We start from the raw sequence: 17,492 nt of genomic DNA, 5'->3' as shown, positions 1-17,492 counted from the left end.
GGAGTGAAAAAATAGGAAAAAATTACAAATTGTCAACAGTAAATACTCAAAATTTATTTCAATAAAAAAGAAGAGAGGAGAGATGTTTATGAGCAAGGTCCTGGAGGAGGTGGAGGAGGATTAGGTTCAGACTGGAGAAAAGGTGGTAAGAGGGGTAAGCAGAGATTAATTTGTAGTTGAGTGTTTTGAGCCTGATGGCTTTGCTTCTCTTTGGAGGGCTCTGTGAGAAGGAGGTAGAGAGCGTGAGAAGAGTCTTGAGGGTTGGAACAGTCACTGACAGGGTGGAAGATGGTGCTAATCAAGGACATAGAATTGTTGAGCTATAACTAAGGCCCCAACAGAGAAGAAAAACACGCAAATGTACATATATGTAATGGTGTCTATTTGTACAGGGGGTCAAGAGTAGACTTAAGAAATTGAATTTGGGGTTTAATAGCAGAGAAAGATGTGTAGTCAGGAAAGGACAGACTAACTGTAGCAGTGATTCAGTTGGAGACCAGGTATAGAATTATTGAGGGAGAACAGAGGATATTGAAGTTAAAATTTCAGAGGTAAAGGGATTTTAGATAATCATGAGTTCCAAGAGAGTGGGTTGATGAAATAGTGTGGTGGTGAAAGACACCAGGTTTTATAAGACCCTAGCCTGCTAAGGAGTTGGCATTTTGTCTTGAAGTTGATGGGAAATCAAGGAAAGGACATGACAGTCTTAACCTTTCAGAAACACACTGATAGCAGTGTGGAGAATCATAGAGGGGCAATACTGGATCAGAGACATGTTAACTTCCCTCCCAAGTACTTTCAAACTTAGCCAAGACCATTGTTCCACCTCTAAAGAGGGGTTGGCTTTTAGGCAGCCAAGTTTTCTGCCGCATTTTTTCTACACTATTGGCTGAACTGAGCTAATTGAACCAATCTATGTTATCTATTCCTGGAAAGATCACATTCCCTCAGCTGTATTTTGCCCACGATCGTCTTCCTTATTAAATGTATATAGAACTCTTTTCAGTGTTAACTCCACGAAAAATTAGCTCCTTAATATTTTTATGCCATTGGAATTGTAGGGCTAGACACGACCACTGGAAACAGTGTAACCCTTCTTTACCTTTCACTACTTCTCTGAGAAGGCCCGGAAATTTTTCAGAAACCCTCAGACATAGTTTCTCTGACCTCTGTGTTTCCAGTTACTCTGTAAATGTATCTGTTTCCTTTTGCTTCTTTTACTAGATTGTGAGTTACTTCATATTGATCTGCATGAATTCATCTTGCTATTACCTTGTTATAATGTATCTAATATCTCAGTAAACGGGTTCAAAATAAATGTTTAACAAATATTCAGGGAAAGAACGATGGCCCCCACAAACTGTGGGAACATTCATCTTTTGTGGGCTCGAGGATCTCAAGGTTCCAAGTCTTCCCTGAACAGGCTCTGAGGTTAAACCTCAGTTGTGCCCAAGTAGTTCCCGGACTAACTAAAAGTGCCATCCTGTCCAGATATGCTTAATTGGAAAGCAGCTGTAAGGAGACACAGTGGCACCACAAGTCTCACGAGGCGGAAGGCTGTTTTCCGTACGGTGTCATGGCGGCCGCCTACCGGAGAGAGCCCGCGCAGTTTCCCCTCCGGGGAAGAAGCCCAGACTACTTTCCGTGCAACAGCATGGCGGCCGCCTGAGGGAACTGGTCAGAGCCATTACGCCCGGGGGAAGAGGCCGCCGTAAAGGAAGCGTCGCTTCCTCTTCTTACTTCTCCCGCCTCCCACCGGCTGTCGTGAAAGGGTGAATGGAGAGCGAGTTGTGGGGGGGAAAGAGGGAGGACAGGGGGCGCGGAGTCAGAGTGGCGCAGCAAGTGGCTGCAGGTGGCGACGTTGGCGAGGAGTGGGGAGTGAGGTAGTCCAGGGATCTCGGAGGAGAAGGCTGAGAGAGTCAAAAGGAAAAGTAAAGCTGCAGTCTGGCCTACTGATCCGGGGGCCGCGGAGCCCCCACCCAGGGAGATGGACCTCAACCGAATCATCCAGGCGCTGAAAGGTACTATCGACCCGAAGCTGCGGATTGCAGCTGAGAATGAGCTCAACCAGGTGAGCAGCGGGCCTTCGGCGCCCCCCTGCCGCGGAACCGGCACCCTCAGCAGGCTCGCTGGGCTCTCTCCCCTCGGCGCCCCTGATCTCCACCCCCACCAGGGATCGGGACCCTGAAGCTTCCTGCGGCCTGTCCCCGCCCTCAGCTCCAGGGTCCAGTTTTACAAGCGCTTTGTCCCCCTAGGATCTTTGCTGAAGAGCTCGCGCACCTGTTGGCTATCTTTGCATCTTTTTGTGTCGTCTTCCTTCTCCAATCCAGTTCCTCTCACTTGGTCCGCAAAAAAAAAGCTTTTGCAATCTTTACTAGTGTTTTCAGGGTATGATTTCTTTTTCTTTAAGTGCGCTGACTTGGGAACGTGAGTGGGAAAATTCACTTCAAATTCAAAGATGAGTTCAGCTTTTTCTCCAAACTCAGCCGTTTTTAGGTGTTGCTCTGGGAAACCCTGCCCATCGCCTGCTTTTGTGGGGTTGGCAGGACTGTTCGACACTGATTGGCAGAGTTTTGTTGGAGCGCTGGGAGAGCTGTCGGGAGAGTGCTTTGGGAAGAATAGGCGGTTTTTATGGTGGTACCTGCCTTTTAACAGACACACTGAGTAATATGTGTTTGGAGGAATTCCTTATAAATGCTAAAATGTGTAAGACTTTCTTTTATCCTCCGGCAAGTATTCTTCCTAACTAGCCTTGATGGGCTGGGAGCCTTGACCTGGTCTGAAGTATTTTGAAGTTCCAGCGTTACCTTCGGCATTTCAAAATTTTAATAATCTCAAACTCTAGTTTATTTCTCCCCCCTTATCTTTAAGAATGAATCATAGACCTTTCCCTAAAAAAAAAGTAAGAATTAAAGTCTACTCCGGGGATATAGTAACAGCTGTTTGAGGTTGGGGTAGTCCTTAAAATGTAAAGTACTATTCCTAAATCAGTGGTTCTTAAAGTATTGTCCTAGACAGCATTAACATCATCTGGGAACTTGTCAGAAATGCACGTTACCAGGCTTCGCCTTGGAGTTCCACCACTCACTGGTCAGTTTGACTGTCAGTTTGTCAGTTGGTTGTACTGTGGTGGCTTGCATGTCACTGTGATGCTGGAAGTTATGCCACTGGTATTTCAAATACCAGCAGGGTCACCCACGGTGGACAGGTTTCAGCGGACCTTCCAGGGTAAAACAGACTGGGAAGAAGCATCTGGCGATCTACTTCTGAAAAAACTGACCAGTAAAAACCCTACGGATAGCAATGGAACATTGTCTGATATAGTGCCCGAAGATGAGCCTCTCAGGTTGGAAGGCACTCAGAATATGACAGGGGAAGAGCTGCTGCTTCCGCAAAGTAGAGTCATCCTTAATGACGTGGATGGAGTAAAGCTTTCATAATCTTCATTTGCTGATGTGGGATAACTCAAAATGAGAACAGTTGCAAATACCCGTTAATAACTGGAACGTGGAATGTACGAAGTATGAATCTAGGGAAACTGGAAGTTGTGAAAGATGAAATAGAATGCTTGAAGATCAAAATCCTAGGCATTAATGATATTGTTGTATTGGCCGTTTTAAATTAGACAATCATATGGTCTACTATGCTGGGGATGACAAATTGAAGAGAAATGGCATTGCATTCATTGTCAAAAAGAACCTTTCAAGACCTATACTGAAATACAGTGCTGTCAGTGATAGATAATATCCATATGCCTACAAGGAAGACCAGTTAATATGACTTATTCAAATTTACGCACCAACCACTAATGATAAGAATTAGGAAATTAAAGATTTTTACCAACTTCTGTAGTCTGAAATTGATCAAACATGCAATCAAAATGAATTGACTAATTATTGGTGATTGGAATGTGAAAGTGGGAACGAAGGATCAGTAGTTGGAAAATACTTGGTCATAGAAGTGACACAGGAGATTGCATATAAGAAATTTGCAAGACCGACGACCTATTCATTGGAAATACGTTTTTTCAACAACATAAATAGCAACTATATATACATATGGACTTTGCAAGATGGAGTGCATACGAGTCAAGTTGACTATATCTATGGAAAGAGACCATCGAGAAACTCAATATAATCAGTCAGAGCAAGGCCAGGGGTTGACTACAGAACAGACCATCAGTTGCTCATATGCAAGTTCAAGTTGAAGGTGAAAATTAAAGCAAGTCCATGAAGGCCAAAGTATGACCTTGAGTATATCCCACCAGAATTTAGAGACCATTGGAAGAATAGATTTGACACATTGAACACTAATGACTGAAAACCAGACGAGTTGTGGAATGGCATCAAGAACATCAACGTGAAAAAAGCAAAAGGTCATTAAAAAGACAGGGAAAAAAAAAGACCAAAGTGAATGTCAGAAGAGACTCTGAAACTTACTCTTGAATGTAGAGTAGCTAAAATGAATGGAAGAAATGATGAAGTAAAAGCTGAACAGAAGATTTCAAAGGGCAGCTTGAGAAGACAGAGTAAAATATTATAATGAAATGTTTAAAGACTTGGAGTTAGAAAACCAAAAGGGACAAACATGCTCAGCATTTCTCAAGTGGAAAGAACTGAAGAAAAAAATCAAGCCTCGAGTTGCAATATTGAAGGATTCTGTGGGCAAAACATTGAATGATGCAGGACGCATCAAATGAATATTGGAAGTAATACACAGAATTACTATACAGAAAAGAATTTGGTGGACATTCAACCATTTCAGGAAGTAGCATATGATCAAGAACTGATGGTACCAAGGGAAGAAATCCAAGCTGCACTGAAGGCATTGATAAAAAACAGAGCTCCAGGAATTGACGGAATACCAGATGAGATGTTTTAACAAATGGATGCAACACTGGAAGCACTCACTTGTCTATGCTAAAAAATTTAGAAGATAGCTCCCTGGCCAACAGACTGGAAGAGATCCATGTTTGTGCCCATTGCAAAGAAAGGTGATCCAATGGAATGCAGAAGTTATGAAACAGTATCATTAATATCACATGCAAGTAAAATTATGTGGAAGATAATTCAAAAAATGGTTGCAGCAGTACATTGACAGGGAACTGCCAGAAATTCAAGTTGGATTCAGAAGAGGATGTGGAACAAGAAATATCATTGCTGATGTTAGGTGGATCTTGGCTGAAAGCAGAGAATACCATAAAGATGTTTACCTGTGTTTTATTGACTAAGCAAAGGCATTTGACTGTGTGGATCATAACAAATTATGGATAAGAGTGGGAATTCCAGAATTCCCACTTAAATGTGCTCATGAGGAACCTGTACATAGGCCAAGAGGCAGTTGTTCAAACAGAACTAGGGGATACTGTATGATTTAAAATCAGGAAAGGTATGTGTCAGGGTTGTATCCTTTCACCATACTTAGTCAGTCTGTATGCTGAGCAAATAATCCAAAAAAGCTGGACTATATGAAGAAGCGTCAGGATTGGAGGAAGATGCATTGACAAACCTGTGAAATGCAGATGACACAACCTTGCTAAAAGTGAAAAGGACTTGAAGCATTTACTGATGAAGATCAAAGACTACAACCTTTAGTATGGATTACCCCTCAACATAAAGAAAACAACACTCACAACTGGGCCGATAAACAATATGACAGATGGAGAAAATGTTGACGTTGTCAAGAATTTCATTTTACTTGAATCCACAATCAATGCCCATGGAAGCTGCAGTCAGGAAATCCAACAACGTATTGCATTGGGTAAATCTGCAAAAGACCTCTTTAAAATGTTAAAAAGCAAAGGTGTCACCTTGAGGACTAAGGTGTTCCTGACCTACTCCATGGTATTTTCAGTTACCTCATATGCATGCAAAAGCTGGACAATGAATAAGGAAGACTGAACACGAATTGATGCCTTTGAATTATGGTGTCGGTGAAGAATATTGAATATACCGTGGACTGCTAGAAGAACAAACAAATGAGTCTTGGAAGAAGTACAGGCAGAATGCTCATCAGAAGTAAGGATGGTGGGACTTTGTCTCACATACTTAGGACATGTTATCAGAAGGGACCAATCCCTGAGGAAGGATATCATACTTGGTAAAGTAGAGGGTCATCGAAAAAGAGGAAGACCCCTTAATGAAATGGATTGACACAGTGGCTGCACCAGTGGGCTGAAACATAGCAATGATTGTGAGGATGGTACAGACTGGGCAGTGTTATGTTCTGTTGCACATAGAATCCCTATAAGCTGGAATCGACTCAAAGGCACCTAACAATAACAACACCTTAGAGTTAAAGGATCAGAAACTCTGGGGTTGGGACCCAAATGTATTTTACCTAGGTCACAAAGTGGTTCTGTGCCTGCTAAATTTTGAGAACGACTGTTCTAAGTAAATATTCTGTAGGAGCTTACCAGGGTTTCTCTGGAATTGGTTGGGGTTTACTTTAAAAATGCAGAAACTTGTGAATCTTTGAAAGGGATTATCTTAATAGGAAATCTGGATGGAGTTTGGAGTAAGTGTGAATCCAGGATTCTCAAGAGCTGTGAGGAAGAGTGAAAACACAGTCTGACTTTGGAGAGCAGGTTGATTTGAACTAAAGCACAAAGGAAAAAACATATTAAAAAACCCATTGCCATCAAGTGGATTCCAACTCATAATGATCCTATAGGAAAGCATAGAACTGCCCCATTTGAACTGCCGACCTTTTGGTTAGCAGTTATAGCACTTAACCACTATGCCTCCAGGTTTTCCAAGAGAAAAGAACTCTCACTTAGAATCAAACAAACGAAAAAACAAACCTGTTGAGGTCCGATTGACTCAGGGCGACTGAGTATGGAGCAGAACTACACTCCATAGAGCTTTAAAGGCTGAGACTCTTAGGAAGCAGGCCACTTTCTTCCAAGATGCCTCTGCGTGAGTTTGAAATCAGGGCTTAACCCTTTCCCCGACCCAGGGACTCCGTCAATCAGAATACCAAAAACTCATTGCTGTTGAGTCGATTCATAGAACTGCCCTATAGAGTTTCCAAGGAGTGACTGTTAGATTCAAACTGCTGACCTTTTGGTTAGGAGCTGAGCTCTTAACCACTGTGCCAATAGAGATCCTGACTCAGAATAGGGGAAAAAAAGTCAGTATCTGTTGCACACTTTGTAGAGTGGAAGCATGTTCATTGGGCCACAAGAATTATAACAGGCCTTAAGAAGAACAAGCAGAAGCTGAGTGAATTTGCAACCTACTAGTCTGAATAGGGAAGTTGACCTGTTTGTTACCCCCTTCTCCTTACAATGAGGCAAGATGTTACTTCCATAGTGTTGATAGGCAAGGTACCTTTGATATTATGTTACGCTTGTCTGCCCTTGTTAGTCTAACCTTACTTTGTTTCTAATTCATAAGTATGTAAATTCAGTGGCAGTTATGGAAGTAGAAAAGGTAGGTGTGTAGGTGTCTTCATCATCTAGTGCTGCCATAACAGAAATACTACAAGTGGATGGCTTTAACAGAGAGAAATTTATTTTCTCACAGTCTAGTAGGTTACAAGTCCAAATTTAGGGTGTCAGCTCCAGGGGAAGGCTCTCTTTGTTGGCTCTGGAGGAAGGTCCTTGTCCTCAGTCTTCCCCTGGTCCAGGAGCTTCCCAGGCACAGGGACCCCGTGTCCAGAGGATGTGCTCTGCTCCCGGTGCTGCTTTCATGGTGGTATGAGGTCCCCCTGTGTCTCTGCTTGCTTCTTTCTTTCATATCTCAAGAGATTGCCTCAAGACACAATCCAATCTTATAGATTGAGACCTGCCTCACTAACAGAATTGCCACCCATTCTCCTTCATTAATATCATAGAGGCAGGATTTACCACATACAGGAAAGTCACACTATATCAGGAATCATGGCCCAGCCCAATTGATACACATATTTTTGGGGGGATATAATTTAACCCATGACAGTAGGAGAGGTTTAAGATTCAATCCTATTTTTTTCTTAATGGTATTTCAATCCAAATCCATTTCATCCTCACTCTGCCCTGTCCCATATATCTTCCCAACTCATCAGAGACCACAATTTTGTCTGTAACTTCTAATAATAGTTTATTGCTTGTGCTGCTCATTTAGCATTTATATTTTATATAAAGCTTTAGGTTATGATATAGTCTCACTAACTTTTTTCCTTAATTTCTATAAGTAGAAGACCATAGCCTTATAATGAAACGTGATTATAGTGTTGGGCTTTGTATGTTTGTTCTTTACCACCACTGTAATATCCTGCATTGTTGGAGAAACAGTAATCTACCTTAAATGATTATGGTCTAGCTCATTTATTTTAGTCACCTCTCCGCTGCAGCAAGTATGCTCTGCATAGGAGATAGGGGCAGCTTCTTAAGTGTACTGATCGATCTGTCAATTACCATTTAGAAGAGTAGGCAGCGTGTGTTCTAAAGGATATGTTCTTATCTGGAGCTATATTTTTCTGTATCCAACATTTTTCCAGTACCAGTGATTGGTTTCCTGATTGCTATCTGTGATATTGTTTCTTTGGGAAAAAGCATTTTTAGTTTTATTTCAGGATATTAAGAATACATTCAGTACCCCTTTTTCACTGTCTCCAGAAGTCTCTTTGTAAGCGGCATATCCAGTGCCAAAAAAAAAAAAAAAAAAGGAGTAGACATGGATAGGTAGGTTGAGCTCCAGTAATTCATTCAGAGATGTCTTCTTTTAATAAACCATTCTCCACATGGCCTCAGTAGGGAAGTAAAGACATTTATTTTCATTGCCAAGGTTTGGTGTCCTTGCTTTTCCATGTATCTGTAGGTATCATTTCACAATTATTGTCCTTTGAGAGTTTTTTTTTTTTTTTTAATATGAACAACAGATATAATTATTGAGTTATATTTCAGGCCCTGGTACAAGACACTGCTCTCTTAGAGCTTTCATTCTAAGAGAGTGGAGCATGTTGTTGTGTGCTGTCAAGTTGATTCCCATGCATTTCGACCCTATTCGACAGAGTAGAACTGCCCCATACATAGGGTATCCTAGGTTGTAATCTTCATGGGAGCAGATATCCACATCTTCTTATCCGCGAAATGGCTGGTAGGTTTGAGCTGTTGACCTTGGCTAGCAGCTGAGCACTTAACAATTGTGCCATCAGGGCTCCTTAGTAGTACAGTCAGATAAGTAAATAACATAATGTTAGGTCATAAGTGCTATAGAGCTTAAAGCCTTAGAGTAGCATTCTCTGAAGAATGATACTGGGCGGAGACCTGGTTGTTGTGAAGAACTGGGAGGGGAACAGAAGGAACAGGAAGTTCACAAAAGGCCCTGTACTTAGCATGTTGGAGAACTAGGAATGTTAATGTAATTGGAGCAGTGAGGCAGAGAATGGGAAAATACCAGGTGTCTTAGTTATCTAGTGCTGCCATAACAGAAATACCACAAGTGGATGGCTTTAACAAAGGGAAATTTATTTCCTCACAGTAAAATAGGCTAAAAGTCCAAATTCAAGGCTTCAGCTCTAGGGGAAGGCTTTCTCTCTCTGTTGGCTCTTGAGGAAGGTCCTTGTCTTCAATCTTCCCATGGTTGAGGAGCTTCTTAGGCGCAGGGACCCCAGGTCCAAAGGATGTGCTCTGCTCCACATGCTCCTTTCTTTGTGGTATGAGGTCCCCAACTCTCTGCTTCCTTCCCTTTCCTTTTATCTCTTTAGTGATAAAAGGTGGTGCAGGCCACACCCCAGGGAAACTCCCTTACATTGGATCAGGGAAGTGACCTGATTAAGGGTGATGTTACAATCCCACCCTAATCTTTTAACATAAAATTACAATCACAAATTGGAGGACCACCACAGAATACTGGGCATCATGGCCTAATCAAGTTGATATACACATTTTTTGGGGGAAATAATTCAATCCATAACACCAGGTTTTGCTTATAAAATGCAGAATTTAGCCTAAGTAGGTAAACTTGTATTCAGAAAACTTCACAGTTATAAATTTAGCTAAGCAAGTAAAATTTTATTCAGAAAACTTCACAGATACAATGTATCTTCAACAAATCATTGGGAAATTAGTCTTAATTTTTTTTTTTTTTTTGGTTAGAAACTTGAAGTGGGACAAAGCAATTGGGTAAATATTTGTGAGGAAAGTTGTATGAGAATATCTCTGAATTTACCTCTGAATGTTTTAGCAGGCTAAATTAACATAAATTGAATCAAGGCTGAAAGGAGAAGCCAAAGGTTTCAGAAATTTTTTGAAGTGGCAAACAGTTGCAAACAGATTCAAACGTAGAGTGGCAGCAGTATTGAAATAGGAGTAGTCTCCCCAGTAACTACATTAGAACAGGTAGCGTTAATCTAAGTGTAAAGGTTATTTTGTATTTGTGTGTACTAACAATGTTTAAAGAAGTAACTGAAGCCAGTTTTTATGCTTATAACTATATATTTTAGTATTTGGTTTACTACGAGATCTTTCTATATCTAAACAGTTATAAATATGAGTTATTTTATAATAATGTAAATATAAAAGATGTAGAGAATAGAAATTAAATCTGTATTAATTTTGGCTCCTGTAAACTGCTGTTAAAAAAATCTTTCTTCATAAAAACTACTTTAAAATTATGGTGGTTTTAACTATGAGTAAAAAGAAATTTACCTTATGTACATGAGATTTAAGATTCTGAAGATTTTATAGGATGAAAGGAAGAATAATAGTAAGAAATATAAAAATTTTTCTGAAGGGTAGAGGAAAATTTGGAAAGCACAATGTTCCCGAATGGGGAAAGGATCAATGTTTTAAAGATGCCAATTTTCTCCAAATTAATTTTTTAAGCAAACATTTATCTTCATTAAAGCTATTTATATACATAAATGCATATGATTACTTAAAAAATGGAACGGTGTGCATAAATCCAGTTGTGTACTGAAAGGGAGGCCACCATAGATCCAGGCTCCTAGGAGAACGTAAGTTGAACAGAATCTCTGGATCATTGTCTGGCTTTAGTGTCACTGAGAATTTACAAGTCTTTTCTGGAGATGTTAGTAGGCAAGGCCAGGTGTGAGCTCTGGGAAACATAGGGTTTACTGAAGGTAAGGCATCTGGCAGGGCTGTAATATGACCTGGGCAGTAGACACCTGGAAGGAATATGGTCAGAATATGGTCTAAGATCACCATAGCCAGACTCAGGAGTAGGTCAAAGTAGAAGACATGTGTAAGGGAGAAATGACCCAGGCAGCAGGGCAGAGCAGGAATTGTATCATTATAGGCTTACTTGGGCATCTTCAAGCTTAAAAGGTGGTACAGGAGCACAGGACAGCTTGGTGATGATAGCTGTCATTCCTTGTCTGTCTCTTGAATTACATTGTTCTAGTCTAGACTCATTCCCTCCATATCTCACACACAGCTATTTAACATCATCTTGTCTGTTTTCCTGTGTTGGATTTCCTGTAGCCCATGTTTCTTATTTTCTGTCTGTCAAAAATATCATAAACAAAATGAAAGCACTAATAATCTGGGAAGAAATGCTTGTGATATATAGGTCAAATACAGAGTTGATATTTTAAAGTTGTTGATAGCTATTAGAATTTATTAAGAATAAAACAGATATTTCAATTACAAATGAATAAGGGGACCAAGGAATTTGCAGAAGACAAAAAGCCTGCAAACATGAAAAGAATTCAGTCACTCTTGTGATAGAGGAAATGTAATTTAAAATATTAATAAGGTTTTAAAGTTTTGAAGGAATGATACCTGTTTTGATATATGGGCACTCATGTACTCCTCTTGGGAGCGTAAGTTGGCACTCACTTTCTGGAGAGCGTTTTGGCAATATATGTAAAAACAAAAAAATATTCATATCATTTTATTCATCAATTCAACTTCTAGGAATTTAAGGAATTTTTGTTTTTGTTTTTTTGACTTGAAATATTTTAGTAATCTTCATTTTGCCTTGGAGGGTTTCTCTCACTGTAAAGATTTTTTTTTTTTTTAATTTGGACAGTAATGTATTCAGTAACAGTTGATTTATATTGCAATATTTTATAAAATATTTCTTTGTAATTTCAGTCCTACAAGATTATCAATTTTGCCCCCAGTTTACTTCGGATTATAGTCTCTGACCACGTGGAATTCCCAGTACGCCAGGCAGGTGAGTTGTTTTTTTTTTTGAACCCTTTATAGATTTATTTATAGGTGAAAGTAAAATGAGAGCCTTAATTTAAATATTTGTATTTTCTTGAAAAAATAGTAAACATGCATAATGTATTTCTAATGGTTTAAGAGCTCACTTTTTTCTCCCTCTGGAAAGTTATGCGTGGTAGATCTTGAGCTCTCAAATCTCCCCTAGCCTTTTCTTTCTCTCTCTCCTTTCTCCCCACCAATTCCTTGCCTCTGTAATGGTGGTTCTTTTTCTTAGCTTTCCCAATTTTAATAGTTTAGTCTTCCTAATTTCCTATGATCCTTGGTGGCCTGTGGCCCATAGATTAGAACCATGAATTTATATGTGAATTTCAGCACCAGTCATATGTCAGATCATGGAGGTATAATTTCTGAACACGTGTGCGTAACTAAGTGACTAGGGAGTAGGACTTTTTGCTTAAAACATGAAGGTCACTTTTTTTTAAAAAATAATTTTTGTTGTGCTTTAAGTGAAAGTTTACAAATCAAGTCAGTCTGTCACACAAAAACCCATATACACCTTGCTACACACTCCTAATTACTTTCCCCCTAATGAGACATACCGCTTTTCCTCCACTCTCTCTTTTTGTGTCCATTTCGCCAGCTTCTAACCCCCTCCACCCTCTCATCTCCCCACCAGGCAGGAGATGCCAACATAGTCTCAAGTGTCTACCTGATCCAAGAAGCTCACTCCTCACCAGCATCCCTCTCCAACCCATTGTCCAGTCTAAACCATGTGTGAAGAGTTGGCTTCGGGAATGGTTCCTGTCCTGGGCCAACAGAAGGTCTGGGGGCCATGACAGGCAGGGTCCTTCTAGTCTCAGTCAGACCATTAAGTCTGGTCTTATGAGAATTTGGGGTCTGCATCCCACTGCTTCCTGCTCCCTCAGGGGTTCTGTGTTGTGTTCCCTGATAGGGCAGTCATCGGTTGTAGCCGGGTACCATCTAGTTCTCATGAAGGTTACATTTATGTCTATGGGACTTTATGGTAGTTCCATGATATTGGGCATTGTTTTTCCTTTTTTTTTTAAATGGGCTTGTCATTAGAGCTCAGAAGGTTAAAAATGGAGAAAGTCTTGGAGCGTCATGAGTCCTGAGAAGATAGCAATTACACTATAAAACCTATAAAATGGCAGAGTAGCTAATTAAGAAATAACAAAAATATACATATTTAAAAAGACTTCCATTGTGTAAGTGACATATTCTCCTTATAAATAATTTGGGAAATACCCAAGAATACAGTGAAGAAAGTAAAAAACAAACAAAAAAATTATCCAGCATTCATCACTCAGAAATGAGTATCATTGACATTAGGTAAACATTAGTCTTTGCATGTGTTCAGGTAGAAGGGTGGATGTACAGTTTTATAGAAGTGGGATCATACTCTACCTGGTGATAGAAATACTTAATTTTATTTGAACATAACAGTAAAAAACATTAGGAATTCTAAGCTTTGAGAAAATGTTTGTAACAACGTATGTGACTTCCTAAAAGATCCCTTTGTGGTTAAGATAAAAAAGAAAAAGCCATGGGAAAACATTCACCTTGGAGTTATTTTACTTTGCAAGGTTCTTAAGACTTCTATATAAATTTTTTGAAACCCTATTTCTCAGTTGTTTAATCTTTTTTTTATTAAATAGGGCTGTTCTGAAACTACATTTTGGTCAATGGAATCTATTTTAATAACCCAAGAGCTTATAGGGTCATCATAAAATTCCTGTGAAGCTTTTTAAAAAAATAGTATTTCAGAATACTTTTAAAAATTTATTAATGTCTTCATTACGTGAAATACAAACATTACAAAAACATAGAATTTGTATATTAGATTGCTCTTAATCCCACCTCCAAAGATAACTGCCATCAACTTTGGTGCATAGTTCTCCAATTTTTTATTTCCTATAGATGTACTGTATTTTTTATGTAAATAATGCACACCTTCTGCATTTGTTTGCCAACTACACCCTTCCCCCCACCCGTATTTTCTAATGCTGATTTTTTTTACATGTTGCTGTAAAAAAATTAGCATAGCACGCTTACTGTATATCTATAACCAGAAAAAAACAAAAACCAAACCTGTAGGCTTCCGAGTCGATTCCAGCTCATGGCGACCCTGTAGGACAGAGTAGAACTGCCCCATTTCCAAAGAGCTCCTGGTGGATTCGAACTGCTGACCTTTTGGTTAGCAGCTGTAGCCCTTAACCACCATACCACCAGGGTTTCTACAGTATAGTGTATACTATTTTACCATTTTCTTTTTTCATTTAACCATCTGCTCTTAGGGATTGTTCCATGTCAGTGTATATATAGAGACCTCAATCTTTATAACAACTGTTCAGCATTTCTTGTGTACATCCACCATAGTTTATTGAAACAACTTCATATTGATGGACATTTCCGTTATGTCTCTTTTTATTGTTGTTGCTGATACTGATAGAGGCTAAAATGGGCATTGTTGGACGTATGAAAACTCGTGGGAATGTTTTCACAGGATAAATGATAAGAGATGGAAATGCTAAGTCAGTGGATGTTTGGTATTAACATTTAGAGTTTTAAATATCACCCATTACTTTTTACTTTGTCTATCAACAGTCCATTAGAATGCTAGATTCACCTTATCCTCATCAACTCTGTACACATTTAAATCATAATAACTTAGATAATTAAGGTTAAAAAAATTTAATTGTGATAAAATATATATATAACACAAAATTTGCCATTATAACCATTTGTAAATGTACAACTCAGTGACATTACATTCACAATGTTGTGCAACCACCACCACCATCTGTTTTGAAAACTTTTTGATCACCCCAAACAGAAACTCTGTATCCATTAAGCAATAGCTTCCCATTCTCCCTTTCCCCAGCTCCTGGTAACCGCTAATATATTTCTGTCTCTGCGAATTTGCCTATTCTAGATATTTCATTTAAGCAGTCATATAATATTTTTCCTTTTGTGTCTGGTTTATTTCACTTAACAATATTTTCAAGGCTCATTCATGTCGTAGCATGTATCAGAAATTGATTTCTCTTTATAGCTGAATAATACTCTATTGTATGTATATAACATTCTATTGTTTGTATACCACGTTTCGTTTATCCCTTTATCTGTTGGTGGACAATGAGTTGTTTCCACCTTTTGGCTTTGTGAATAGTGCTGCAATGAACATTGATATACAAGTATCTGTTTGAGCCTTTGCTTTCAACTCTTGGGTACATACCTGGTAGTAGAATTGCAGGGAGTAATTAAGTTTTGATATATAATGTAAGCAGTATTTAAAGGCAAATTGTCTTCATAATTTATGTGGATTTCAAATCAATCTGCCATAAGACAGAATTTTTCTTTGTAGTTGATCATTGCCTAATCTTTTACAGCAATTATATACAATAGCCAAATCTTGATTTTTCTTTGCTTGTGGGCAACTATAAAATATTCTTGCTCATTAGCGACTGTTCTTTCTTATCTTACTGTGAATTTTCACGAAATAGAAAAAAAAATAGTATTATGATGTTGGCAAGCCAAGTAAAATAAATTTGTATATCTGCTCTACTGTTTTCCTTTTGAGGTATTGATAAGCATAATAACATCATTAATATTACCATGTAATGTGCAGAGAATGAACCTTACTTTAAGTATAGGACAGTTATGATAAGAAGCTCTCAAGTCACTTATTTTTTAAATTGTGGTAAAATGTTTATTACAAAACATTTGCCATTTCAACCTTTTTTATATGTATAATTCTATGACATTAATTACATTCACAGTGTTGTGCAACCATCACTACTGTTTCCAAATTTTTTCATTACATTAAAGGAAACTGAGTGTCTCCTAAGAAATGACTCCCTCTTTTCTCCTCTCATCCGCCCCTGGTAACCACTAATAAATTTTGGTATGTAACCCTCGTGGCATAGTGGTTAAGTGCTACGGCTGCTAACCAAAAGGTCAGCAGTTCGAATCCACCAGGCACTCCTTGGAAACTCCATGGGGCAGTTCTACTCTGTCCTATAGGGTCGCTATGAGTCGGAATTGACTTGAAGGTACTGGGTTTGGATGCATTTGCTTATTTTAGATATTTCATGTAAGTGGAATCATATAATATTTGCCCTTTTGTATCTGGCTTATTTCACTCAGCATAATCTTTTCAAGGTTCATCCGTGTCATAACATGTATCAGAACTTAATTTCTCTTTATGGCTGAATAATTTTCCTTTGTATGTGTGTACCACATTTTGTTTGTGCATTCATCTGTTTCTAGGCACTGGCATTGTGTTCACCTTTTGGCTATTGTGATCAGTGCTGCAGTGAACATTGGTGTACAAGTACCATTTTGCACCCCTGCTTTTTAGTCTTTAAGTGATTCATTCTGCTAAAAAAGAAGTGTGTGTATGTTTTAGTGTATTTCAAATTTAAGATGCTTTAAATGCTTAAAATGAATTTTCTAGGGAAGCAAAGTTTAATACTTTATGAATTGGATGAATTAAGATGACATTAGTGTTTTGTTTCATATCTCTGGCAAGTGGTTAGATACTTGAATTAGATGACTAATGGGGGGTTTTTGGATTATTGATATTATTTCAATTATCTTTGGTATTTTTCCTTAATACGTTGCTGTTGAGTTGATTCTAACTCGTAGCAACCCTGCAAGACAGAATAGAGCTGCCTCATAGAGTTTCTAAGGCTGTAATCTTTATGGAAGCAGATTGCCACATCTTTCTTCTGTGGAGCAGCTGGTGGGTTCTAACTGCCAACCTTTTGGTTAGCAGTGGAGTGCTTAGCCATCAAGCCACCAGGGCTTCTTTCATTATCCATAGTAATCCATAATTATCTGCAAGAGTAGTTAATATTATCTTTTAAATTATTACATTAAATTCAATTTTATTTTTAACTAATTGCAGATTTCCTTAACCTATACAAATTAGTGAATGTGCTTTTTATACAGGCTGTCTTGCATGGTGACCCAAAACACAAATATTTTTTAGTTATAAAATTAATAGATTTAATTAGTGAATCATAAGTAAGTTTATGATTTTACTATGTATTTTTGCTGTTTGAAGGCTGCTTTTCTTTATTTATAAAACTAGTTCCATAGGGATTTAAATGAGCTGTTTAGGATATAGTTGATTTTTCCTTTTGCAAAGATTGATCCCAGATAATCATTCTGAACTGGTCACAGTTCAGCCCATATTCTTAGATCATTTCTTAATTTTTTTAACAGTCTGCAAATTTTTATTGAAAATTTGTTCTGTGCCAGTCACTGTTATATAAAATATAATAAAAGTACTGGGATAAAAGATGGTACTTGCACTGAGTCCGTGTGATTTAAACTAGAAGTAAAATAA

The 17,492-nt window shown here is 38.5% G+C and overlaps 1 protein-coding gene across 2 annotated transcripts in view; it reads left to right on the top strand.

The window, feature by feature from the left end:
* The first annotated feature begins 1,749 nt into the window (after positions 1 to 1,749).
* IPO8 (importin 8) overlaps positions 1,750 to 17,492 on the top strand; it is a 76,030-nt gene continuing 60,287 nt past the window's right edge. Inside the window, exons 1-2 of one of the 2 annotated variants that reach the window (XM_049882772.1) lie at positions 1,750 to 2,071; positions 12,044 to 12,125. In XM_049882772.1, coding sequence (XP_049738729.1) covers positions 1,988 to 2,071; positions 12,044 to 12,125 — 166 coding nt within the window. In that variant the 5' untranslated portion in view covers positions 1,750 to 1,987. The remainder of the gene's footprint in view (positions 2,072 to 12,043; positions 12,126 to 17,492) is intronic. The other variant, XM_049882771.1, reaches the window with a different exon arrangement.

This window comes from Elephas maximus, chromosome 4, assembly GCF_024166365.1.
Source record: "Elephas maximus indicus isolate mEleMax1 chromosome 4, mEleMax1 primary haplotype, whole genome shotgun sequence".
In the NCBI taxonomy this organism is placed as follows: Eukaryota; Metazoa; Chordata; class Mammalia; order Proboscidea; family Elephantidae; genus Elephas; species Elephas maximus.
The sequence above is the reverse complement of the archived record's forward strand: the minus strand, read 5'-3'. Positions and strand labels throughout refer to the sequence as shown.